The sequence below is a fragment of the Anthonomus grandis genome, chromosome 1, assembly GCF_022605725.1.
Source record: "Anthonomus grandis grandis chromosome 1, icAntGran1.3, whole genome shotgun sequence".
NCBI classification, from domain to species: domain Eukaryota; kingdom Metazoa; phylum Arthropoda; class Insecta; order Coleoptera; family Curculionidae; genus Anthonomus; species Anthonomus grandis.
In genome coordinates this window covers 36,746,515-36,774,091 of record NC_065546.1, presented here as the reverse complement: position 1 = coordinate 36,774,091, position 27,577 = coordinate 36,746,515, and the positions used below count along the sequence as shown (strand labels likewise).

Below are 27,577 nucleotides of genomic sequence, written 5' to 3'. Positions count from 1 at the left end.
ACCTAACTTTGCGTTTTATATTTAACAGGATTTATGTTTTATATATAACAGAAATGTATTCAATAATTTCGATACTTTTGACTACTTAAAGATTTATTAGTGACAGAACGATATCGACCAAATTCATTATAATTCGGTATTGTATTATTCAGACCTTATAATAGAATAATTTTAACCTTAATAATTTGGTGTTCTAACAAGGATTATAGTATAAAAATAAAAATGCTACTTTCCTTGATGATGCCTTTAAACGCCATTTAATTCCTTTAATCATCGAACAATCGTCGGCAATTAGTATGCAGCATTCTTACAGTTTATACTGCTAAACCGGGCTTCCAATGATAGTAATTATTGCTTGTTATCAAGTTTATGTATCGGGTGCGATCAAAAGTTTATGGAAAATGTATAGAAAATAAACGCTAAATATTATTAACAAATATTCATATAAAAGTATACTTGGATCTTACTGCAAACGTATATTTACATTTTTTGAAAGGTATTATGAAAACTGGCAAAGAATTTAAAAAAATGCAATTTTTAATGGAAGCCGAACTACACGGCCGTATTTTTCAGTAGCCTTTGCATGCGAAAGTTTTCCTCCACCCTCACCATCGCTGGCTCGTGATTGTTATGAAACACCTCGTCGTCACTCGTGAAACTCTCGGGCCTCACGTCACCAGTGGCACGTTCCTCCAAAAAGCTTAAACAGCTAGAAATGTAATTTTTACAAACGTTTATCTGATCAATAACGTAATCATCTACGGGACTTAATCCAGTTACTTCCGCGAGATATTTATTCAAACCATCTTTGATTTTATTATATTGTTTGCCGCCTTTTTTGCCGATAAACTCGTTAATTTCGAGTTCGATTTGACGCAGACATTCGACAATGACATTGATTCGATCCAGGACGTCTTGAAGGGTTTTTTGCTGAGGTGCTATTTGTTGGTGAGCAATTCGATTTGTTTGAGCTGCCAGCTCATTCATTATAACGTTTGGCATCACTGGGACTCCTACTTTAAGGATGGACTTGCGTTTTTCCATCGGTGATATGACTCGGACTTCTTTGGGGGATTTGGATACATCTGGAAGAAATTAAAAAAATATATTTATTTTAATTATAAACTAGTGAAAACGATAAAAGGACCCCAATTAAAAACACTCGTAGTTTTATTAATTTTTAAATAAGCTTGGTAAATGTTTGCTATTATTTATAAAATAGACAGACAACTATTTCATATGTAAACATTCTTTTTTTTAAATACATTTAGCAGATAAATTCCTTTTGTTTGAAAAAACACAATCTTTAAGAAATGTATTCGTTGGTAATTTGACATTTGCCTCGAGCGAAACAGTTTCACTTTGTTTTTATTTGCAACTTTTTTTTATTTAAAATGAATGTTGATGTATTGGAAAGACTTATTTAAAGAAGATATTTAAATCAAGTGGAAGTAATGCGGGCAGTTGTTTCACATCAAGAAGGTTTTTCCATTAGAAGTATTGCTCGAAGGCTTCAAATAAGTCATTCATTAATATTAAGATTAAGATTTTGGCCCAGTGACAAGAAGACCTTATCCGCAAAGAGAAAGGGCAACAACATCTCGTGAATATCGTAATCTCTCAATTTCTCAACATTTCTCGGTTTTTTTTTGTAAAAAATTAACCGAATTCAATGTTAAACAAATGACTTAGTTAACCATTTAAGCGCCTAAACATAAATTACGTCATGGAGAGCCTGCTGTTAATGTCTTCCACCTCGGTCAGCCATGAATCCCTATGGGGGAGAACCCGGCAGAGTCCTGCTATCTCAATGATTCAGTGTGTGTGTTTCTATATCCAATCAAATTGAAATACTACGACTTCCATGTATGCAGTTAGATACATTAGAGTTGTCCCCAGAAGTCCCGATTCACGAGAACATTATTCACTTATTCACCTTAGCTACGCAAAGTTCCAAAACGTGCTGCAGATTACAACCGATTTTTTCTTGATTGCATATGATTTTCGCTACAGCTTTTTTTCAGTGCATAAAACTGACTTAAAGTCCAAAATCATTCGATCCACTTGGGACCCATTTAATTCTCATTACCGAGAATGGAAAGATTTACTCATATTCATGTACTTTTTCTCATCGTGAAAATAAGTATAAGTTCCATTTAAGCCATAGTAGTTTACTGGACTCACCTGTGCCATCTACTTCCCATGTCGGATGAGGGGCCTACAGTACCCATTCAAGGGCATTAAAAAAGTTGAAAAGACTGTCACTGAAATCCCACAGGCCTATGAAATGCCTGTAATGTCATGGCGCAAAACGGAGAGATGTTTCTTGTCAATTATTGGTATGATAACCGAAGGCTACTGAAGGTGTTTAATAATGAGTGTAACGCCTTGTACTGCTCTGACCACCATCTAAATCTTTTAGCTCCAGTCGCATTTAAACCCATGGGAAATTCCATTGCTACTTGCAGCTTAAATGGAGATGTTTCTAACCTAGTCATTTCAGAAAAGAATTGTCTTATTAGGTTTGAGTCTGATGCCCCAGATATAGAGGGTGACATCAAAAAACTAAAATACCACCCAGATAAAGCCCTTTTAGCCCTTCACAGTGCAACAAAGTCACATTCTCAAATAAATATTTATTATTATGCAAATGATTTGTGGTACCTCAAACAGCAATTAAATTAATTCCTTAAAAGATGATGTTTTGCTAAAATTCGATTGGGGAAAAGACACTGAGAATGAATATGAATTATATGTACTGACTACAAATAATTTTTCGTCATATAAATATTTGTTTGATGTATATGGTGCTTTCAATCAGTTAGCGGCAGTAATAAATGGACGGAAAGTAAATTTAACAAATTTTCATGAAGAACTTGTGCCATCACCGAAATCCAGTGTTGTCATCAATTTTTCAAAAACAGTTAATCAAATATTGTATTTTCCTTTAATGCACGTATATGGTTTTGTATTATCTGATGGTAGTATAGTTCACATGAGGTATGTGGATCTAGTCAGTGATATTCCTTTTGATAATTCAAATGATGATATTGGCCAGCTAGATGAGATAATTGAAAAGAATTCTATATCAACATTTAAAGAGATGGTTAATGGCATTAAATATAAATTTTATTTAAGTAATAAAGAAGAACTTTTGATTAATGATACCATTACTTTGCTCAATATAAATTCTATATATATGACTGAAAATTATTTACTTCTGGTAAAAACAAAAAGCAATGATTACAAATTGTATTGCGTACAATTAACATATGCAGTAAAAAATTTTAATTGTTTTACCCTGGAGACATGTTTCTCAAGGAATGTAGAGCCTGGAGTAAAGATTGTTGGCATAAATGAAAAGCAGTTTGTAGTACTGCTTATGCCAAGAGGCAATTTTCAGGAAACTTGACTGGAATTTGCTTATTGATTTACCCAAATATTGGTTCCTTGAACATGTTAAGAACAAAGATTTCATTGGAGCTGCTAATAGATGCTTAAATCTAAACACTATTGTGTCAGAATTTAAAAAATATAATTGCTTAGAGAGTACTTACCATTTTTGGAAACCAGACAAGTCTCCCAAAGTGCTTTATGATATACAGAAAGTAGTGCTCGTTTAGCCAAAGAATTGGTCTTTAAAAGTGTAATAATGCAGTGAGTAATGACAAATCTTGTAAAGTTTATGCCTGGCAACATCAAAATGCAGATAAAACATTTTAGTTTAAAGGGAGCCCTGTCCACTTTGAGTCAAATTTATAGGTTAGGACCATTATATTACAAGACATATGAAACCGGGCTGAAAATAATACTACTACAAAAAGACCAGAAGGAAGTCATTGGAGTTGCGGCCAGTTTATTTGATGTCAGTTTCTTAGAATTCATATATAGCCAGTGTGCCGAGGACCCTTTTCAATATAAAGATGAAATTAGTAGTTTAACAAATGAGAGCAAATAATATGAGATATTGTTGAGAACCAAAATGTCTATGAAGGGTGATAATCCAGAAACAACCACCAAATACCTTGTGAAAAATCTTGTTCCAGCTAAAGTCATAGAAGATTACATCAGGAAGCACAACAGCCCGGCCAGCTTATGATAGATTGCATATCACAAACAAACATTTCCAGTTAATATCAAAACTTTATGCTAGTGAACTATCTTACAACAAGAAAAACATGGAAGCAAGGATGATTTTAGAACGCGCGGGTCTATATAAGGAAGCAATCATATGCTACAAACTATCATGGGATTGGCAAAAAACCATTGGTGTTCTCATAAAAAAGGATTTATAAGACGATTAAGGGAGTTAGAGGTTATGTCTGAACCTTGTGTTTACAAAAATTTTGCCCCATTATTTTTGGGAGTTTTTTAATCAAACTTTAACTAAAAAAGTATGTAATCAGTAGTATTTTGTATCCTGCTTCAGCACAAGTACTAGTGTATAGGATCTATAAGTATTTTTGGAGTTTTGTGAAACTGTGGTTAGGAAGGCGAAAACGTGGTCAATTTATGCAACACTTGCAATAAATCCATACCAGACGGATCTAAAATAGTGGTTTGTGACAGCTGCCACATAGTTATGCACAGCACGGAAGGGTGCACTGGGTTAAATGCATCAGAGCTAAGGGCTGTTGTCATTCAGAAACGAACTATGATGTATTTCTGTAAACCATGCAGAGAAGCATTTAAAAGCGCCCCAGCCCTTTTAAGGCAAGTGGGAGAGCTAAAGAAAGAAATTGAAGTTATAAAAAGGGAGCTGGAATCAGTACAAAATCAGAGTGTAAGCATGAATCTGCTGAGTTGGTTACCGAGCAGTTATTCAACGAGATACAGGAAAGATCAACTAGATCTAGAAATTTATTAATTTATGGTGCAAATGAGTCTAATCGAACCGATTTAACTGATAGAATCGAAGATGACAAGAAAGCATAAAGTTGAAAAAGTTCTTAGAATTGGCACTAAAAAGACAGCATGAGTCTGTCAGGCCATTAAAAGTGGCCTGTACTGAACAGGCTTTTGTTAAAGAGGTATTAAGAAAAAATTTAGTTAAGAAAAAATTGTCGGGGACTAAGTACAGCATTAATCTAGATCAGACGATGATGCAAAGAGACCAGTTTAGGAAGGTAAAAACTGAGCTGCAAGAGAGGAATGCCGAAAAAAATAATATTTACATTATTAGGTACATTAATGGATGTCCCAAGGTTGTAAGGAAAGACAGCCTGAGAGATAACACACGTAACACGAGAAAAAACTAGCCAATACCCCATTACAAATGTATTACCAGAATGTGGGAGGGCTTCGTACCAAAATTGCTGAGTTGAACTTAATGTTGGATTGTTCAAGTTATGATATTATTGTTATTATGGAGAGTTGGTTGAATGAGGACATTTTTTCGGAAGAACTTAGTTGCTGTAATTACAGTATATTTCGTGCTGATAGAAATGTGCAGATTACATCAAAGAGTAGAGGTGGTGAAGTGCTAATACTGGTAAAAAATCACATACAAGCTTCAATCATTAAAAAGACAGAATCTCACTTTGAACAGCTGTTTTTGTTATGTAAATGTTCAGGATCAAGTTTTATAGTTGGCGGTGTATATATTCCCCCAGGGTCCTCTGATGATATCTATAGTGATCACTGCATCACAATTGAAGAAATCTGTTCTATGTGTCCTAGCACTAAATTTTACATGATTGGTGACTTCAATTTGCCAGGGGTACATTGGTCAAATGCTCATAATGGGGTCCAAGTGGACTGTCCAACAAATTCACCAGCCGTGTTTCTAGCACAAATATATGGTTTTTTTAATATGTACCAAATGATTGATATGCCAAATAGCAGGGAGGTGTTCCTGGATCTTCTGTTTACCAACGATAGCGCCATGAAATGTTTTAAATCTTCAAATCCACTTTTTTGTGACTCAATTCATCATATTTCTTATACCTGTAATTTTAGAGTAGACAACAATGTAATGTTGGATTCACTTAGAGTTGAGGAATTTTATTTTGATTTTAAAAATGGGAACTATCAAGGTTTAAATGATTATCTTTTTTCTATAAATTGGGATACTATTTTTAATAATAGAGATATTAACATTATGGTGTCAGAGTTCTATAACATTTTAAATTTTGGTATATAATGTTTTGTGCCTCAAAAAAAAATAAGACATCTAGCTTTCCTCCATATTTTTCTACCGAATTAAGAAGATTGGTATTTCTCAAAAAAAGTAAGCATAAAAAATACCAACTATCCCATGATGAAAGAGATTATTATGAATTTACCGTTCTGAGAGCTCAGTGTAAAAGGTTATGTCAAGAGTGCTACAGAAATTATCTTGCTACTTTGAATGAGAACTTGACTAGTAATCCGAAAAATTTTTGGAAGTTCGTTAATAAGAAAAGAGCATCTAACATTGTACCAAGGGAAATGTTTTTAGATAATAGTGTTGCAACTGATGGTCAGCAGATTGTTGATTTATTCGCTACTCACTTTTCTGCAGTCTATTCAAATGCAAACACAACCCCACCTGAAAAGTCTTTTAGCCAAATTAATATTGACTGTCCTGTCATAAGTCTGGCTGAGGTGTTTGATAAGCTGGGGGCTTTGCCTAATAAGTTAATGATTGGTCCAGATGGAATCCCCAATATTCTTTTAAAAAACTGTCGATATGCACTATCACAGCCACTATGTAAACTTTTTAACTTGTCTCTTATGTCTGGAACATTTCCAGACATATGGAAAGAAGGTTATATTTCTCCTATTTTTAAATCAGGGTCGAGGGATGATGTCAGAAATTATCGTAGTGTGTCCATAGTGTCATCCATCCCCAAAATTTTTGACAGCCTTATGTTTGCCCATTTAAATTGGCAATGCAGAGAAATTATTGTTGAGGAACAGCATGGTTTTAGAGGTGGTCGGTCCACTCTTACAAATTTACTCATATACCACAACAAGTTGTCAGATGCCTTGGAGAGGGGGTATCAAATTGATGCTGTATATACAGACTTCTCCAAGGCGTTTGACAAGGTAAATCATTTGTTATTAATTGAAAAATTGAGAAATATAGGTTTTTCTGATAGATTGCTAGAATGGTTGCTTAGCTTTCTTAGTGATAGAAAGCAAGTGATTAAACTTGGTAATTTTATATCTAAGGTGATTGAGGTTTGTTCTGGAGTGCCACAAGGCGGACACTTCTCTCCTTTACTATTTAGTTTGTTTGTTAATGACCTTAGGGATGTCTTGGAGTATTGTGAATTTTTAAAGTTTGCTGATGACCTCAAACTTTTCTTGGTTATTATGAATGAACTTGATATCAGCCTCTTACAGAAAGATCTTAATAGCCTTTCTCTGTGGTGCCGAAATAATTTGTTGCATTTGAATATTAATAAATGCTTCCAAATTTCATTTCATAGGAAAAAAAGTAGGATACCATCATTTTACACAATTAACGGCCAGAAACTTCAATTAAAGGATGTTGCTAAGGATTAAGGAATACTGCTTGAAACGAAATTAAACTTCTGCAATCATATAGACCAAATAGTAGTAAAAGCTAATAGAATGTTTGGTTTTACGCTTAGAAATTGTGAGGGGTTATCATTGCAGGCTGTCAAATCTGTATATGTGGGATTGGTACGATCACAGCTTGAGTATGGCTCAATTATCTGAACTCCCCAGTATAATGTCTATAAGTCATTACTGGAGACTGTGCAAAACAAATTTTCAAGATATTATAACTACATGTTTAATTTAGATCTTATTGCTAATCATGATTATTCCCAAATATTGAATTATGTTAAAGTTTTGTCTTTGGATAAAAGAAGAACAATGTTTGACATCTGTTTTATCTGTAAGTTGTTGAATGGTATTACATCCTGTCCGGATTTACTTTCCCAGGTTAAATTTTCTATTCCTCAGAGAACACTTAGACAAAATAATTTATTTCATATTGGGTTCCATAGAACCAATTATGGTAAAAACTCTTTTTTGGAGAGATCTCTAGATTTTTTGAATGGGGAGGAGAGGCTAGATGTTTTTAGCAATTCATATGGGTCTTTTAAGGGTAGTTTAATGAAAATTTTGAATACTTAGTATTGTTCAATTAATATTTTTAATTAATATATTGTTTGATGGGTAAACCAAGTGAGAATTTATGTTCCTAATCTATTAGTTAATACAAAGATATTTTTTTTTGTTTATTTACTTTGGAGTCTTTTTTTTAGTTAAGTACTTTAACTCTTAATAGTTTAAGTAAGGATTATTAATTATTGACATAACTGTATTTTATAATTTATTTTTTTTTGTAATGGGGGTTTCCCGTTTAATGAATAAAAAAAAAAAAAAAAAAAAAAAAAAAAAAGATTTTAGACTAAGCCACAATGATGCACGTGTGAAAGCTTGGAGACAAAGAGGTGAATGATATCTGGATCAAAATGTAAGGGTAACCGTTCATTTTGGAGGTGGCTCTATTATGGAGCGGTATTTCTTTAACCGGACGAACTAATTTACATGTGTTGCGTGGGGGCCATGTAAACGCTTGCCAATATTTAGACGACATTATACAACCTTACATATTGCCTTTTGCCCACGAAGAAAGTCCAGATTTCATTTTACAGCCAGACAGTGCAAGACCCTACATTGCCAGGCTAATAACCGAGTTCCTTCAAGACCAAAATATTGAGGGTGGTATTGGATGGTAAAAATTTTGGAGTGGCCAGCATATTCTCCCAACCTTAATTCTATTGAACATCTTTAAGATCACCTTAAAAGAAGAATAAGGAATCGCCAGTTTCCCCTATCAAAATTTGGACCAACTTGAAAACATAGTTCAGGAAGAGTGGCATAGTATCAGAAGGGCAAAATTTAATTGAATTTATGCCCCGTCGCGTCGGTGTGTAGAGGTCATATGAGCTCGAGGACGCTACTAGTATTTACATTATTAGTAATATTTTTTTTAGAATAATTTATAACTTTTTTTGTTTTAATTATTATCAAGAAATATATTTTTGTTGTTTTTCTTAGTAGATTTTTTTTTAAATTACTAATTGTAATTTTTTTGTTGAAGTTATTGCTTTGTTGTTATGTTATTGTTTTGATAGTTTTTAGGAATAAAAGTAAGTATGCAAAAGAATTAATTACAAAAGTGGTCTTTATTTCGTTTTGAGTAGTTTAACTGCAATGTTTCACTTACCTTCTTCTGATGCGAATTTAATAATATTCAGCTCAACAACTTTCTTAAAATGATTATTTTCTGCTGGTGGTTCTTCTTCTTGTGCTTCTTGGTTTCCTTCAGTATGTACATCCACAACAGTGTCAATCTCATTATTAACGTCTGAAAGTACTTCAGAATTGCTTACGATACTAGTGGCACCATCGTCCTTTTGTTTGGAATCTTTTTTCTCTTGTTTCTCTTTGTTTTCGGCCAATTTGTTCTTTAAAGCTTCTTCAGCTTCGCATGTTCTTTTATAAACGTTCTCATATAAGTTTCTCACTTGGGGTTGTAGATCTTTGGCGCGCCTTACCAAGTCGTTTTTGAAATATTCAATTTCGTTCTGTAGGGCCACATAATTGACATCCTCGCTCGTTCCTTTGAATTTTTTAATATTCTTATGTAAGGTTTCCACTTTCGGCTTTAAATTGTGCAGGGTGCGTCTTTGTGACCTTCTCGCCACCGTGTTTCGTCTTTCTAGGGGCGATTTAGAACCGACTGTTCCCATTTTGATCCTGAAAATAAAAAATTACCATTGAACTTTAAAGTTACAGTTTGTTTTCTTTACTATTTGAATAACTCGACTTGAAAGTTTATGTTACGTCGAATTTTGATGAAATTGGTTGCGTATTTCTCCAGTATAAGAAACTTTTCGATTAAGGACTTTCTTCTTTGTTATTGTTGCTGTTGGTGCATGAAGTATAGGAATGAAATATAAATTGACCGTAAGTGGTAATACTGCACGGTTTTTATTTGATTTCGGTGCCGAGTTTTAAAATTTGGTGTATAGTGGTGACACCAAAAAAGAGAATATGAAAAGACTTTAATGGTCTTCTGCAGTCCTAAAACTAAGTAGTAAAGGCTTAATTATTTGATGCTTAAAAATTAAAATGACTGCCTTAACTATTTAAAATTAAAGACAATATATGGCTTAACTCTAATTAATTATTAACACAATTTATTCATAGCTTACTTGGGATTTAAAAAAATATATCTGTGGTGCCTAAAAAATATTGTCAACATGTCATTCATTTCATGTCTTAACTACATAGAGTTAAAAAAATAAACTAAAGAAAATAAACATAAAATTGAGATATCGCACATCCCAAACAAAATTGTATTATTTCAAAATTTTTCAAATTTCGTTTTTTTACGGAAATAAGAAGAAAAATACCTGTTCTATTATCCAGCAAAACCGCAACATTGATATTTTAAAATTCGGTCACCAGGGGCGCGAAAGACATAAAATAGCCCGAGGCCATACCGTCAGAATTTCCGTGTAAGACAGTATCATTTTTTAATTAACACGTGGCGGGTATGTTGTTTCCGAATAAAAGTGTATTATCTCAAAAGATTCACTGAATTTGCAAGCGATTTTAATACAAAAGCGCATTATTTTCAAATAACCCATAAAATTATCACTCCTTTTCCGTTAAAAAGAGTATTATTTCGAGATATTACACTTTTGAACGGAAATTTGGGCTATGTATGTATTAAAATTGTTAGTCCAAAAATGAATCATTTGAAATATTCCAGTTTTGTACGGAAAAAATTATAATAGTACTCACAGATTATTAGCAGTATAGTGCATTTTTTTGAAAGACGACAGTTTTGACAGGAAGAAAGTTTAATTGGTATGTATAATTTTTATTTTATATTTTTGATACATTAAAATTTGATAATTTTTTTTTATTAAAGGCTTCTTATAACAGATAATAAATAATAAAACTTGACTTTGGCCTACAAAAGAAAAGATTTAAAAAAAAACTATTTTATGCGTAATTTTACATTTTTTATAAAGCTTGAAGGAAATCTATTTGCATATTTTTATTGTGTTTACACTTAATCTATGAAATTTATAATTATACTTTTTTAATTTAACTTATTTACTGTTAAATCAAAGACATTTTTTTATGACCTTTTCTAGATAATGTGGTTAAAAAAAATTGTTTTTTCCTTTTTTTGTTTTAATTAATAATTAAAATAAATGTTTAATCTTTATTGTTTCAGGTACTTTTAAAATGGATTCTAGCAACAGTCTAAGCATTAGCAATAGAACTAAAAAAATGCTTAGCGCTGTATTGAAACCAATAAATAATCAGACAGATAATAATGATGAAGTAGATAATGATTTTGATCCTAATATTTTTGTTCAAAATTCAGTGGGTAAAAACTATTCACAACTTGAAAATGTCAATTTAGAGAGTGACTTATTGGTAAAAAATACTAGCGATTTTTGTAATAATTCGAAAAGCGATAGTCAAGCCTTGGAATCACTAATATCAATTGAACCATTTAACATTGAGACCTACAGTAATAAAGAAAATGAAATTGAATTCGATCTTAACATTTGCTGAATTAACATGTGCTGAATAATCTATCTTATGGTGACTGGGTCAATGAAAATAATATTTTCTGTGAATATGCTTACAATGCGATTAACACCTCGGTTAATACGATAGACTTTAAAAGTAACCATCAAAATTCAATGAACTTTGAAGAGCACACAGAATTAGATTTATCTGTTGATGACGATGACAGCGTAAAAGATCGCAACTATGAAGCTGATAGCAGTGATAGTTCTAGCTTATCATCCTCATCCGAGTCCTCAACTTTTTCTCCGTTATCTTCTTCTAGTGCTGTAGTTGAGGAAGTACAAATTACAGGAAATGAAGTTAAAGAAAAGGTACTGACGCGAAAGAGATTTCAAAATGAAAGCGAATGGATACAAAAAAAAACAAAACGGTTAAGAAATGCTTTAAAAGAATATGTTTCAACAGGCAAACAAAAAAAACTTATTTCTGCAAAAACTGTTAAGTCTCAGTGTGGGGAAACATGCAAATATGAATGCAGCAAAAAAATAACAGCAGATCAGCGACTGATATTATTTAATGAATTTTATAGTATAAACGATATAAATGGAAAACGAGAGTTTATTATTCGCCATTCGGATAAAATTCAACCAAAATATAGAAAAGAGACTGTTAAAAGAAGTTTTAATTACGCGTATTATTTTACCATTGACAAAAGCAAAATGAGAGTTTGCAAGAAATTTTTTAAGTGGACTTTGGATATTAACGATAGAATGATTGATACTGCTCAAAAAAAAAGAACATCCTATGGAACTGTAGAACCTGATGCTAGAGGCAAACACCGTAATCATTCTAAGGTTGACAAAAGAAGGTGTTAGAATGCATATTAACTCAATACCACGTGTTGAAAGCCACTACCTCAGAGCGCAAACCAGCAAAGAATTTATCGACGGAGGTAAATCAATTGCAGATTTGCACAGAGATTATGTAAAAATGAAAACAAGTCTTTTGCAAACTGTACATCATGTACACCTCATCACATGTACTCCGATATATTTAACAGGGAATTTAATATCTCATTTTTTGTATCGCGAAAAGACCAATGTAATTTATGTTACGTATATCAAAATGCAAATGAAAAAGAAAAGGAAAAAATAAACAAAGAGTATGAAGAACATCAAAATAAAAAAGCTCTTAGTCGAAATGAATTGGATATAGATAAGGCAAAAATAAATGACATTTATTCCATAGCTTGCTTTGATATGCAAGCATTACTTTAAATTCTCAAGGGACAAGTTTCGGTTTTTTACTATAAGTCAAAATTAAATACCATAAACTTTACAATAGCTGAGATGTCCAATGATGCAACAAATTGTTATGTCTGGCATGAAGGTGAGGGAGGAAAAGGGGCGACAGAAGTAGGATCGTGTATGCTGTCATACCTACAAGAAAAATCTATAAGATGTGACTCAGAAGAATTGGAAATAGTATTGTACAGTGATAACTGCGGAGCTCAACAAAAAAATAGGTAAACAATTTATAAATATTGTGAACATGTGAATTTTTATTTGAATATATTTTTTTTCATTTTAGATTTTTGATTGTAGTTTTTATGTATGCCGTAATGAACTTCGAAATAAAAAGCATTACCCATAAATATCTTGTGGTCGGCCATACTCAAAATCCTGGAGATTCAGTCAACTCGACCATTGAAAAGCAGGTAAACTCTAGGCTGCCTTGTTTTACGTTTAATTATGTTTATACAAAACTTTGATTTACTTTAGGTTACACGCTCTTTAAAATCAGGTCCGATCTTTGTATCTGATCAATTTGTTACTATGATCAGAATGGCCAAAAAAAAGGAACTCCATACCACGTCAAGGAGCTTACACATGATGACTTTTACAATGTAAAGCAACTAATGACTGATTTTGGAAGTAATTTCACAGTTAATTCTAAGAAAGAACAGGTTTTTATAAATAGTCTTCGTGTAGTTAAAGTCGAAAAGGCACATCCATTTAAATATTTTTACAAAACATCTTTTTCTGATGTGGACTTTGAGCAAGTGATTGTAAGAGAAACTAAACTTGTTAATACCCGAAAATCCTCTAGAAGGATAGAAACAGACTGTGATGTCCTAAAAGTGCCTACATTAGTCAAAGCATATTCTTCTAAACTTCCTTTAAATGAAAATAAACAAAGGACCTTAAATTCCTGTTAGAAAACGGATATATTCCAAAATATTATTCAGTCTTTTATAACTCTTTGTTTTAATTTTAGCTTGGAATTTTTAGAATAATAACTTGGTCTTATTTTGTTTGTTTAATAGTTAATTTAGGTAATTGTTTTCCTAGTTAAGTCTAAACCTATATTAAAGTTAAAGCATTTTATTTCCTAATTAAGCTTAAGAATGTAAGCTGTAAAACTAAAAAATTGTTTTTTAAGGTAGTATTAAAGTTATGAAGATCAATAAAAGTTTATTTCCATTTCTCGTTGTTTAATTAAAATATTTGTAAGTAAATAAACTTCTTAAGAAATAATAATAATATTGTAAAAAAAAACACGATAATAACCCATTATTATTAACCAACACAGTTCTATTTTCTAAAAAAAGCGTATTATTTCGAAATAAAACTCTAAAAAACCCCAAAAAAATATATTTTTTTGTTAAAGTAAAAAAAATTGTTTGTGTTATATAGTAGACCCAACCCATCTTCAAACTTTTTGCAAAAAAAAATTGAATTACATTAAAAAGAAAAGAGGAACAACTCTAAAATTGAAGAAAATAACTAAAAACGACATATAAATATACTATAGAAACAATAAATATACCTATAGAAACAATGTCCAAACTGATTGTTTTAAAATATTTATGATATTCATATATATACAAAAAATTCATAACGGAATTGATGCATTGTTATGTCTCATCATTTCATGTTTCAATTACACACATTTAAAATAAATTCGATCAAAGAAAATAAATAACCTAACTAGAATTTGTTGAAAACTGCCTAAAAAAAATTATTGCTTAAACTTTTTAAAATTTAACAAAATCTATAGTTCAACTGCCTGGAATCATATAACTCTATAACTAATTAACTACTTTAAAAAAATCAGTAATATCTCAACTACTCCGAGTTAGAAGATATTTGATCAACTGACTGAACAAAAAAAATGCTTCAACTCAATTGCCTCGAACAAGACACATGTTTTTAACTTAACTTAATTCTACATTATTTCTTTAAAAAATACTTGGAATAAAAAAAATTATGATGGTGCCATTTTTTATTATTTCAGGTATCAACTACTTAGAATTAAACAAAATTTTGTTATCAGCCTGCACCCAATTTTTTGCGTGCATTCGTATTTTTATTTTGTCTTTTTGTCTTTTGACTTTTTTTTCTTATAATTTTCAATCTTTCTGCTCAACTACCTGGAAATAAAAGATATTTGATTGATTGACTGCCTAAAAAAATATCAATGACTCGACTGATTGATAAAACTTATTCATATTCCAAGAAATAGTCCTTTTCTCAAAGAGACCGGCTTACATTAAATAGTAATGAAATAAACTCTACTAGACTCCGCCCGATTTTACCAATTTTAACTTAATTTCTACCCTTGACTTGTATTATGTAGTGTCGTTCTCTGCTTCTTTTTTCGTTCTTTTTCTCAGTGAATACACAAGTGGATCTGATGGTGCCTAGTATGGGCGAAACACGTGTAATCCTCTAACTTTAATTTAATAAATTTGAGGCCTGTGACTTAGAGTTTATTTCATTACTATTTAAATCTATTCATGACTTAACTACATAAAATTAAAAAAATATATACAACGGAGACGCCTTGAACAAAAATATTATCATGTCTCTACCACTTGAACTTCTTTTAAAAGAAATTGTAATAAAATATGGAAAAAAATTAATTGCCTGATCTACCTGTAATTAATAGTCCTATGGTAAAAATCTTTTAAAGTTTTTAGTATGTAACTTAAATTACCTAAAATTAAAATAAATGAATAATTGAATTAATTAGCTGTGAAATAAAGCAAAATAAAAACATAAGTGCCTGGAAAAAAATTAATTGTCTAAATTTTTTTTAAATCTAATAATCAACTGCCTGGAATAAAAAAAACATCAATTCTTTAACTATCCAAATGAAAAAAATAACTAGATTTATTCTTCAACTTCCTGAAATAATAATACTCGTATTGTATAATCATTTAGTTTCTTGGGAAAAGAATATTCTTGTCTCAACTTCTTAGAACTAAATGATATTTGATTGACTGCCTGAAATAAACGAAAATCAATACCTTAACTGCCTAAAATAAGATAAAATAAAAACAGGAATGCCTATTTGGAATAAAAAAAATGATAATGGTGTTGATAGTCATATTTCATTCTTTCACGTATGTATAAACTATTTAGAGTTAAACAAAATGTTTCATTAGGGTTTATCAAGTTTTATCAAGCAGTTGCGCCATTGTTATTTTCTTTAGGTTATATACAATTTTAATATTTCAGGCAACAATAAATTAAATTGTTTTTGTCATTTTAGGCAGTTAAAGTATTTATTTTTTCTTATTCCAGTAAGTTGAATTGTAGACTTTCCTTATTTGCTTTAAATAATAAAATAGTATTATTATTTAACTGCCTAGAAAATAGTTATCTATGTAACATATGTGTAAAATAGTCCTTTTTTATGAATAAGAAATTTGTCACATGAGCTATAGGCGAATGCGACAATTAAAAAGAAAAAAATCTAGTGGTGCTAAGTCTGATGACCGTGCGGGCCATTCAATTGCACCACGCCTGCCAATCCAGATAGATGAAATCCCTACAAGTATTATTAAAATAGCAACTCCTGAAATCAATAATGCCCTATGCTATGTCATTAACAACTCTTTTAAATATGGAATATTTTCGAAAAATTTATAATTGCCCAAATAAATCCGTGCTTTAAAAAGGGGATTCTAATAATTTTAATAATTACAGGCCATAAGCCTATTACCGTGTTTTTCAAATATTTTCGAAGCCGCTATGAGCACAAGACTGATTAATTTCTTTACTTCCAATAACCTGTTTAGTGAAAATCAACATGGTTTCTTAAAAGGAAAATCGACACAAACTGCTATATTTGCATTCATTAAAAATATTGTAAAACATTTGGAGATTGATGAAGTTGCTCTTGAAAAGGTTTTAGATCTAACCAAAGCGTACGATTAAATAGGGACCTATTAATAAGGAAATTGGAGAAATATGGCATAAGGGGTAGTGTAATAGATTGGTTTTGGTTCTTCATTAATAACAGAAAACAAATAGTAAAAATATCAAAGGATGGGAAAACAGGTTATACTGAATATTTAATGATTATGGAATTGTACAAGGCAGCATACTCGGTCTGGTATTTTTCATAATATTTATTAATGATCTTGATCTTCTAATAAATTCACCTAGCCAGAAGATTGGTAAATATGCTGATGACACTAGTATTATTATTACTGGTAAATCATTAAAAGAATTATTAAATAAAACAGAAGAATTCTTTGCCATGATCATATACTGGTTTAATAGGTTTAATACAAATAGGTTAATTTTAAACAAAGAATAACAAGTATTATAATGTTTCGAAAAAAACAATGTAATATACAAAAGCCTTTGCAAATAGAATTTGGCAATAATGATTTAAATATAAACGAAAATGCCAAGATGTTAGGTTTATATATCAATGAACACCTTAACTGGTAATGCCATATAAACCAGCTAATAAAAAAGTTAAATTCTATTTGTTATGGTATTAGAATAGTTGAAAATGAAAACATGAATGAAAAATCCTTAAGAATTCTGTACTTCGCTAACTTTGAATCTATTGTTAACTATAGTATAATTTTTTGGGGAAAAGATGGCATGTTACAAAATATTTTTGTTGTCCAAAAAAGACAGATAAGAATTATAAAAAAAATGGGTTTTTTTCAAAGTTGTAGGTGAGTCTTTGGAGATGTGGGTATTATAACCGTATATGCCTTATACAGGGTGTTCCGTTGATCATGTTACAAACTTCTAGGGCAGATAGAAAACGTCAAAACAAAAACAAAAGTTCATATAAACATGGGTCCGAAAAAGCTTCCTCAGGGAGCTAGAGCTCTTTGAAAATAACCTTTAAAAACTAGTTTTTTTTTTTAGCTCCGGAACTATTTTAGCTACCGCAACCAATTTTGGGAGGTAAATTATTGTTAGTACGTTTATTCTTTTGAACCTACTAAATAAAAAAAATATTTACCAGGGGCTTCAGATGCAGGGGGATATTTGGTAAATTTAGGCCCATTTCTTTAAGACTTTAATTTCTGCCCGTTTGGGCATTAGATTATGATGTTCCTATGCTTTTTACATAAAAAAGGTGCTCTTAGTAAAAGTCGGTAAATATCACCGTTTTTGTGGAAATTAACTAAAACCAAACTAAGATACAGCACCTGAATTAATTATTTTAATAATAATAATAATGCTAATTCATTGCCACTATCAATATTTTTTAAATTTGTCACTGTCAGTATTTTTTACATGATATTAATTCCCTTTTAATTACGGTTAATTAATGGAAGATTACACTTTTGCTGAATACGCCGATATCCTTTTAATTTATGGGGAAGTTCGATGTAATTTAGAGGTAGAGGGGCTTCTCGACTATATGAAGAGCGGTTTCCCGAAAGGCGAATCCCAGCTTACACACTTTTTGAAAGGGTCAATCAACGGCTCAGGGAGACTGGCTCCGTTAAAATAAAACGCCAAGATAATGGCGCACAAAGGAACATCCGAATCCCGGATTTTGAGGAAGAAGTGCTTCAGCGATTTGAAGATAACCGATCAGTAAGTACTCGAGATGCGATGCATGTAAATCATGTTAGGGTATAGAACGTTGTTAATGAACAGCTTCTTCGGCCCTACCACCTGCAAAAGGTACAATCATTAAGACCCAATGATTTTATGCCCCGCGTGAATTTTTGCCAGTGGTTTCTTGACCGGTGTACAGAAGAACCTCAATTTCCAAAATATGTCCTTTTTACTGACGAGGCTTTATTTACAAAAGAAGGCATTTTTAATTCTAAGAATAATCATGTGTGGAGTGAGGAAAACCCTTATGGTATTCATTTTAGGAGCTATCAACATAAGTTTTCGGTCAATATGTGGGCCGGCATTGTTGGAGAATGCTTACTTGGTCCAATTATGTTGCCTCCTCGTTTAACGGGAAATATTTATTTAATTTGTTTAAGAAATGTACTGCCAGAACTATTAGATGATCTGCCCCTAAATATACGACAGAACTTATGGCTACAATACGATGGAGCGCCAGCTTATTTTTCACTTATTGTCCGCGAGTTTATAAATGAAAATTTTGGAAGGCGCTGGATTGGCCCCGGAGGCCCTGTCACCTGCCAGCGCGCTCACCAGATTTGACACCCTTATATTTTTTTCTTTGGGGGTATATGAAAAGTCTTGTATATGAAACTCCAGTCGAGTCAGAAGAAGACCTGGGGCCGTATTTTCGAAACCATGCGAGAATCTTCGAATGCGCACAAAGTCGAGCGGCAAAATTCGCACACGAATTAAAAAGTGCATTTTTGAACAGCATTCGAAATTTCATTCGCATGCGAACATGAAATGTAGTGGCAACGTAGCAAAGTCGAGTGCTATTGGATGCCGTGTCAACCGGGATGAAGACGATAAAGATTTTTTAACCCAACCTAAAATTTAAGTTTAAAAACATCAGGGAATTTTGAGTTTTTTCATGGCGTTTCTTGGGTTTTTGCGAATTGACTTTTTTTTAATGAATTAAAAAAATAAAAAATATTGCGGTTTTGTGTCGAGCGAGCGAAAGAAAGAACTAATTTCATTTATGGAAGGACACCCGGAATTAAAGTCGGGCAAATTCACCCAAAATTTTTCGGCTAAAACTGCACAAGCCTTGTGGATGAAACTAGCGGACAGATTACACAGTCTCTGGAGCACATAAAGAGCACATCATCGTAATAAGCTTAATCATTCTATCGTAATAGGCTTGCTTAATCTATATAATTTATTAAATTGAGCATCTGCATACATTTCAAATCAGTCAAGAAATAAAGAGTACATCTTATTCCTTCTATCTGCCAGAGTTTTAGTCTCTTCCAGTGCATCGACGACGTTTCTTTGCACAAGATTGTTTAATCTTGCCATTTGATTATTGTTATTTTTTTTTCAATAAACAACAAAAAAACACTACGAAAATACTTAACCAACTCACAAATTAAAAAAAAACAAAGCTAGTTTAAAATCAAAACAAGACGAGTGGCAGAATCGCACACGAACTTTGAAATTCGAATGGTATATACCCATTCGACACACCGTATGCGAAAAAGTTCGCATACGAAGCGGTCAAAAATACGAATATTGATTTTTCGTGCGAAATCCTCTAATTTCGTATGGGAATCAAAGTCGAATGGTTTCAAAAATACGACCCCTGGTGGCCAGAATTTCCGCAGCTGCTGAAGTAATCCAAACCTTATATATAATAATAATATATAATATGGTGCGTAGGTACAATAAATGTATCGATCGTGGCGGCCGGCATTTTGAGCAATTAATATTTTAAGTTTATTTTTGTGATACCAATCTTTAATAAAATTTGTTTACGTTTCTAAAATTTGTTGGTTTTTTATTACACTTAAAATCATTTAAACATTTTATGCCTCAAGGTAATTAAAGTGACAGTTAATTAATTTGAGTACCAATTTAATAAAGTGGCTACCTTAACTTTTTTTAAACATTTATTTTTTATTTACGCCAGATTTTTTTTAAATTGTTTACTAATAATAATAGGTAATTCATTTTTGTATCTCATAACTTGCTTTTTGTCAATTTCCACAAAAACGGTGATATTTACCATTTACCGACTTTTACTAAGAGCACCTTTTTTATGTAAAAGGCATAGGAACATCATAATCTAATGCCCAAACGGGCAGAAATTAAAGTCTTAAAAAAATGGGCCTAAATTTACCAAATACCCTCCTGATTCTGATGCCCCTGGTAAATAATTTTTTTATTTAGTAGGTTCAAAAGAATAAACGTACTAACAATTATTTACCTCCAAAAATTGGTTGCGGTAGCTAAAGTAGTTCCGGAGCTATTAAAAAAAAAACTAGTTTTTAAAGGTTATTTTCAAAGAGCTCTAGCTCCGCGAGGAGGTAGCAGCTTTTCCGGATCCATGTTTATATGAACTTTTGTTTTTCTTTTGACGTTTTCTATCTGCCCTAGAAGTTTGTAACATGATCAACGGAACACCCTGTATATATTTGAATGTTTAATGTTTCTTTTTAAAAACAAACATCTTTTTTAGTCAAAAACGGAGCATAATTATAACACAAGGACATTAAACTTTAAGTATCCCCTTCATAAACTTTCACTAATAGAAAAATCTTCACAAATTATGCATGTATAAATCAGTTGGAAGGCTGCAATTAAGGATTTGTTAGTTAAGCTGGAACCCTACTCTTCAAGAGACTATTGTACCTAATGATAATGCATGTTTTTGTTGACAATATTTCATTTCATGTACAGTGTTTGTAATCCACATCCCTGCAAATAATAGATGCATATTTTAATAAAAATATTTGGACTCAATGAACTGTTTATGGTAATACATTTTTACTGATAAATCTCTTCAACTTGCATCAATTTTTTTGGCGAAGTGGGATGTTTTTTTTAGTTAGATTGTATGCCTTTTAAAAGAATGTATTTGAAATACAAAAATTTGAGGTCGATAAATTATCCATTATACCCAGGCATTTTTGGTCACTATTGGCTGGTATGTCAATGGATTTAATTTTTTTTGGCTCTGTTGAATAGATATCTTAATGCTGCTTCCAATGATGTATGACAGGATAGAGGTTCTCATTGGACATATCAAAATGAAGTTAGCTGAAGGTAAGGGGGTGATTGACAGAACGTTGTTTGAACTTGAACTTTAAATTTGAACTTGTATATCTTAATTAACGTTACCGTGAAATGAAGTGAATTTGATTTCGCGGGGCGACTTTGATCACCATATCAAACATTTACATTTAAATATTTTTACATTTAAATTTCCCGCGCATATTATTAAGTGTCGCCCGTATTCAGAAATGGTGTAGCTAGTGATCCATGTGCATGTTTTTTGTGAGTTAAACGTTTTTTTTTGGAGTTTGCGGCTCTCAAACATGTAAGTAATATTTAGACAAAAATATAACCTTCCAAAATTTGACTGCTATTTAAAAATACATGCAAATTGTGGATATGTGCGTGATATATTTAGTATCCTGAATATCTTGTATTTTTGTAACCTCAAAATGAAGTTTGCGGCGCTGCCGGATTTCGTCAAATTTTAAGATTTATTGGATGGGGTCAAATTGATCAACTGAATGGGGTGAAATTGATCAGCAGATTGTAAAGCTTATATAATTTTAAGGGTATAGAACTAATAGTAATAATAATATTTTTGGTATTAGAATATTGACATAATGCCGAGAGTTTGTAAGAGAAAAGTTGGGGCACGAAGGTATAAAGACATAGTCCAAGGTCAAGAGTCCATAGAAAAAGCGTTAGAAAAGGTCATAAATGAAGGGTGGAGTTTACGCAAAGCTGCAAAATGGTTCAAGTTTTCTTACGGGACCTTAAATAATAGATACCATGGGCGTAATGTTAAAAGTAACGGCGGGCAAACCGTTTTTAGCTCCAATGAAGAGCAATCAATTCTTAAATGTGTTGCTATTTGTGGTGAATGGGGGTTTCCTCTTACTTTAACAGATTTAAGGCATATAGCAAAAAACCTGCTAGATACCCAAGGTCGTTCTGTGGCAAAATTTAAGGACAATTTACCCGGTACCGATTGGGTTCAAAGGCTTGCAGCTAATATTAAAAGGGCTCGTGCTGATGTTCCCAGGCAAACATTAACTGAATATTTTGAAAACCTTAAAAACAACTTTAAATGGTATTCCGTCGTGCAACGTATATAATTATGATGAAACTTATTTGCTTGACGACCCTGGGCACAAAAAACTAATATATTCCCGTGGAGTAAAATACCCTGAACGAGTGTGCAATTTTACTAAATCTGCAACCTCAGTGATGTTGTGTGGTTCTGCAGCAGGAGTTCTTTTGGCACCATAGGTAATTTATCGAACAGAAAAAATGTGGGCGCAGTGGACTGAACAAGGACCAAAATTAGAACCCTGTTGCATAGATAGATGCTGTGCAGCTGGATCACGATACAACCGAACGTCACATGGATAGATGGACGCCGAAACTTTTAATGACTGCTTTAAGTCTGCGTTTCTTCTACATGCCAAAAGACAGCAAGGGCGAAAAATTTTAATAGGCGATATCTTAGCCTCACATTTCACAGAAGAAGTTATTAGACTCTGTGAAGAACATAACATTGGATTTGTATGCCTGCCAAAGAACGCGACACATTTATGTCAGCCGTTGGACGTAGGGTTTTTCAGGCCATTTAAAATGGCTTGGAGAGAAGTCTTGCTAGAATGGAAAAATACATATCCGACACATTCATCAATTGAGAAAAAGGATTTCCCACATTTGTTGCAAAAAACCTTGGTGACAATAGATAGTAAACTATCCAAAGATAAAATACCTCATGCGATTAAACGAAATCTTATTTCTTCTTTTGAAGCAAGTGGCATAGTCCCTTTAAATCCAAACCGAGTATTAGACAAGCTGCCTAGAGATGATTTTAATCAAGACCAAGCGCAGAACGTGTTGGTAAATTACTTACAACAATAGAGATTTTCAAATGCTCCAACAAGCCGAAATAAGAAGAGAATAAAACTTGATGTTCAGCCAGGGAAAAGTGACACAGCCCAAAATGATTCCAACAGTTCAGACAGCGACGTTGAAGAGCCTATAACAAATGATAATTCCGACGATGACATGACCGCCGACGATCTATTTATCCAGTTGCAGGAAAACGAAGAAATTAAATATTTGGAAGTGAGTCAAAGTGAGATCAAAATTGGGACATTTTTATTGGTTAAAGTGTTGGGGGGCATGCGAAAAAGTGTTAGCTATCGTTACATAGCTACAGTTCAAAATTTCAATGAAAACGAATTCGAAGTTCTGGGACTAAAATCTGTCGATGGAAGAAAAACTGTTTTTAAACCACAAGAAGGCGACGAGTTTTCCATAGAGTTGGCAGATATAATTGCTCTTTTGCCAGAACCTGCCGCTGAATGCGTCAAAGGTCAAATCATTTATCAATTTAAAAAAGCAGTAGATATTAAGGAGATGTAAATCCTTACTATACGCATTACTGCTTCTATCTATTAAATGAAGATTTGTTTCTTTACTTTTTGAATGTCTTTTATAAGTTTTTTATAAGTAATAAAGTATTAAAAAACTGCAATGTTTTTTTTTATTTTAGCTAAAAAAATAAGCAGTGAGTGGAATTTTATGACTGATCAATTTCCCACTAAGTGATCAATTTCACCCCAAAACCTAGAATTATCTGTAACTTTTAAACGGATTGATGAACTTAAGCGGGGCTTAAATTGTTCATAATGCATTTTAAGGCATTGCAAGAAGAATACAATTATATGGCACTGATCAAAGTCACCTCCCCTTTTGGTATGAAACTGATCACACCTTATTTTGGCATTTTTTTACTTTAAGTTGAGAGCAGATACGATTGCAAAATCCTTTTACGGCATCCATACACAATCATTTATGATTAATTTTAATATCGATACGCAGTTATCAAAAGAGTTACAAGCCAATTTACAAACGAAATGATCAATTTAACCCCGTTTTACGGTAGTTAATTAAGATATACATTAAGTTATTAAGACTCGTTCGTTTTAAAATAGAAGCACTGTATAATAGCCTGCGATAATAAACTGATTTAACTGGTATCTTTTTTGCTTAACTACTTAGATTAAGAGAAACTTTATCGTTACATTGCCTCTAAGAAATAAAATTGCCTGCTCTGCTTATCTACAATTGAAAAAAATCTTAGATTCAATTGTCTCGAATAAAAATAAAATAATTCTTTAACTGCCTGAAGTTAAAAAAAAGGTTATGTGGCTAAGATCAAAAAATAACAAAAAACCACCTAAATGCCTAAAGACTCAAGGGCTTAACTGTTTGATAAAAAAACGTTCATCATTTAATAACTAAAAGCTAAAAAATATTGAATCCATGGATTACCTGAAAAAAATTAAAATCAATGTCTTAACTGAGTGAAATTAAGAAAAAGCTAAGGGTCAACTACTTGAAGTGAAAGAAAGATACGCACCACTCAAATGTCCAAGCTCTTTAAATCAAATTAAGTCCTGGCATAATAAAAAACTTATGTGAAAATGATCTTGTACTTAATTAATCTCGTATTTAAAAAAAAACGGATAGCTGTACAGGCAAACTGGCTCAAGCGAAACAGCTGGCTCTAAAAAATGGCGATTAAAAAATTATTTTATTAAAGAATATAGTTGACTCTTAATTAATAGATCAATTAAAAAAATCGTTGTAACGAGAAGATGAAATCATTAAACATGACTCAGGCACTCCACACACGTTATCACGGAGTAATAAACAAATGATTTAAAAAATATTTTTTTAAAAAGTAACAATTAATGTTTACCTGGCATAAAACTCCCGCAAATTCCCGGACGTCGTTCCCAATTTCCCTGGATAAAAACTGCAAATTTCCGCGTCGCTGAATTAATGGCATACACGGCTACTAATTAACAATTAATTACTTAACTGGGTCGCACCTAAAAATGTATCATTTCCAACCAAAACACAAATATGGCAGATCACTGATAACAGCATGATAACCGATGATAAAGGCAACAACGAGGTTTAATTATTTGGCATGAATAGAGGCGGGCAGGTGTGCCGCCACCGACATCACGAGAGAAATTTGTGGGAAATTCTCCCATTCATCCGTTAAATGAACGGCATCAATTTCTTCGGGCTCGTATGTCGGTCGCGGACTACTCGTTGTTTTTTTTTTGTTTTTGATGATGAAATTTAAATGAGAAATGTCTATTCTATTCGATTGTTATCTGGGATTTTTTTTATTGTTGATTCTATCAAGCCGCAAGTGGTAATTTGTGGTAAAAACCTGTTTTTAGAAAGAAAATCGTACAGTCTTAGTAGATTGCGTTGAGAAATATAAAATAATATTATCAGGATTGAAGGCCTAGTACTATCTTTTGTATTCTTTTCAAGTTTGATTTGAGGTTACAATAGACTTTGAATATAACAAAATAAGTAACTACTTGTAATTAAACGATATTTAAATGACTGCCTAAAAAATGAAAATCAACTGTCTGAAATAAGAAAAAATAAAGACATATACATAACAGCTGGCAAAAATATTAAGGGCGTAAATTTATTTATACATCTTTTATTTTTATATTTCTATATTTTATTAAGTTAGGTTTTACTTTTGACTAGTTTCTATTTTTTAAATTTTTATTAAGTTTTTTTATGTAGTTTTATTGAGGTCATGCTTTTTTTAGCATACGTTTATCTCTTTCTTCTAGTTATTTGTAAATCTAACTACTTTATTGTACCTAATAATTTATTATAATTTTTATTATTACATGTAACTTTTATGCTAAATAAATGCTTTATCATTATCATTTGTCACTCACCGACGCGAAATTAAAAAAAAAGAAATTGCATTGAAAAAAAACATGACCACAACTTAAAGGTAAAAGAACATTGATCAAAGAAAATAAATACCTTAAGTTTCTCAAATTGCAAAAATAATTGAATTTTTTTAAGCTATTATCTAATGTCTTCCATTGTTCTAGGTTTTCTTTAATTTCAGTCAGTTAAAGAATGGATTTTAACTTTTTTTTCAGGGGTCATTAAATCATTAATAATTTTTTTTCAGTCAGATTTTTAAAAGGATTTTAGTGTTTCTGTTTTCGTTTCAAATAGTAATTCAAATTCTGATTTTCTTATCAGGCAAATCAGCAGTTACTTTTTTAAAGTAGTTATGTGGTTTTTTAATTTTTTCGAGTTTTCTTAAATTTTAGTGAGTTACAGAATGGATTTTCAATTTTATTTTGAGGCAATAATTCCAAGTAGTTAAATCATGATTGATGTTTCAGGCATAAGTGTTTCTGTTTTTATTTCAGGTAGTAATTCAATGTATAATTTTTTTATTGGGCAGTTCAGCTAGTGATTTGGTCAAGCTATTATGTGTTTTTAAAATTTTTCGAGTTTTCTTAAATTTTAGTCAGTTACAGAATGGATTTTCAATTTTATTTTCAGGCAATAATTCCAAGAATCATGATTGATTTCTTTGTAGGCATTTAAGTATTTCTGTTTTAATTTTAGGCAGTAATTCAATGTACAGGGTTTCCATCTATAACCTGACACATTTTAACGTGTTTTAAGTAATGTTTTTACGTTTTTTAAGTTTTTTTTGACAATGTTGCAAAGTTTCAAAATTTACCTGAAACAGAAGGAAAAAAAATTATGATTTTCAAAGGCCGATTTGTTAAAAATTTTAAATATAACACCCTGTACTTTTAAATTTCACATGAAAGCCTGTTAAATCCTTTTTCCGAAAATGTATAAATTGTCTTAAATTCATAATTTTTTTTGCAGAGCCAATTTTAGTAAATGACATCTTTTTAAAAATTTTCCTACAATAAATACCTATTAAATAACATTCTCGGTATTAAGTGACAACAATAACAATTGTAGCTTGTCAAGGAGGCTGTGAGTTGCACAATTTGTTTTGTGGGCTTCAACTACTGTCAAATCTTTTTAACGTCATTCGTTGGGCAGTCCCAATAATTTGATTTCTATATGTATTTTTGCATTTTTTAAAGATTTTGAAAGGTTTAAATATGTTTACCACCCGGGAAAAGGCACGTTGCGTGTTATTATTTAGTGAATGCAAATCAGTTACGCAGACGAGAAGAAGATTTAGGCTGATTTTTTAAAGGGCTCACCTTCACGCAATTCTATACTTCATTGGGTACGCCAATTTTCGCAGGAGGGAACAGTTAAAA

The 27,577-nt window shown here is 31.9% G+C and overlaps 2 protein-coding genes across 3 annotated transcripts in view; one reads left to right on the top strand and one right to left on the bottom strand.

Moving 5' to 3' along the window:
• LOC126738206 (ankyrin repeat and fibronectin type-III domain-containing protein 1) overlaps nt 1-27,577 on the top strand; it is a 495,291-nt gene that overhangs the window by 201,695 nt on the left and 266,019 nt on the right. The gene's annotated exons all lie outside the window — the stretch shown is intronic.
• Nucleotides 462-25,464, bottom strand: LOC126738368 (uncharacterized). Its single transcript, XM_050443672.1, has 3 exons — nt 25,180-25,464; nt 9,191-9,723; nt 462-1,085 (listed from the first exon to the last, which is right to left on the bottom strand). The coding sequence occupies exons 2-3, from the start codon at nt 9,714-9,716 to the stop codon at nt 553-555; spliced, it is 1,059 nt and encodes a 352-aa protein (XP_050299629.1). The 5' UTR covers nt 9,717-9,723; nt 25,180-25,464; the 3' UTR covers nt 462-552.

Coding starts and splice junctions, on each gene's coding strand:
- LOC126738368 (XM_050443672.1), bottom strand. CDS start 9,716: ATGGGAACAGTCGGTTCTAAATCGCCCCTAGAAAGACGAAACACGGTG. Junction 1,086..9,190: donor TAAATTCGCATCAGAAGAAG/GTAAGTGAAACA, acceptor AATTTCTTCCAG/ATGTATCCAAATCCCCCAAA.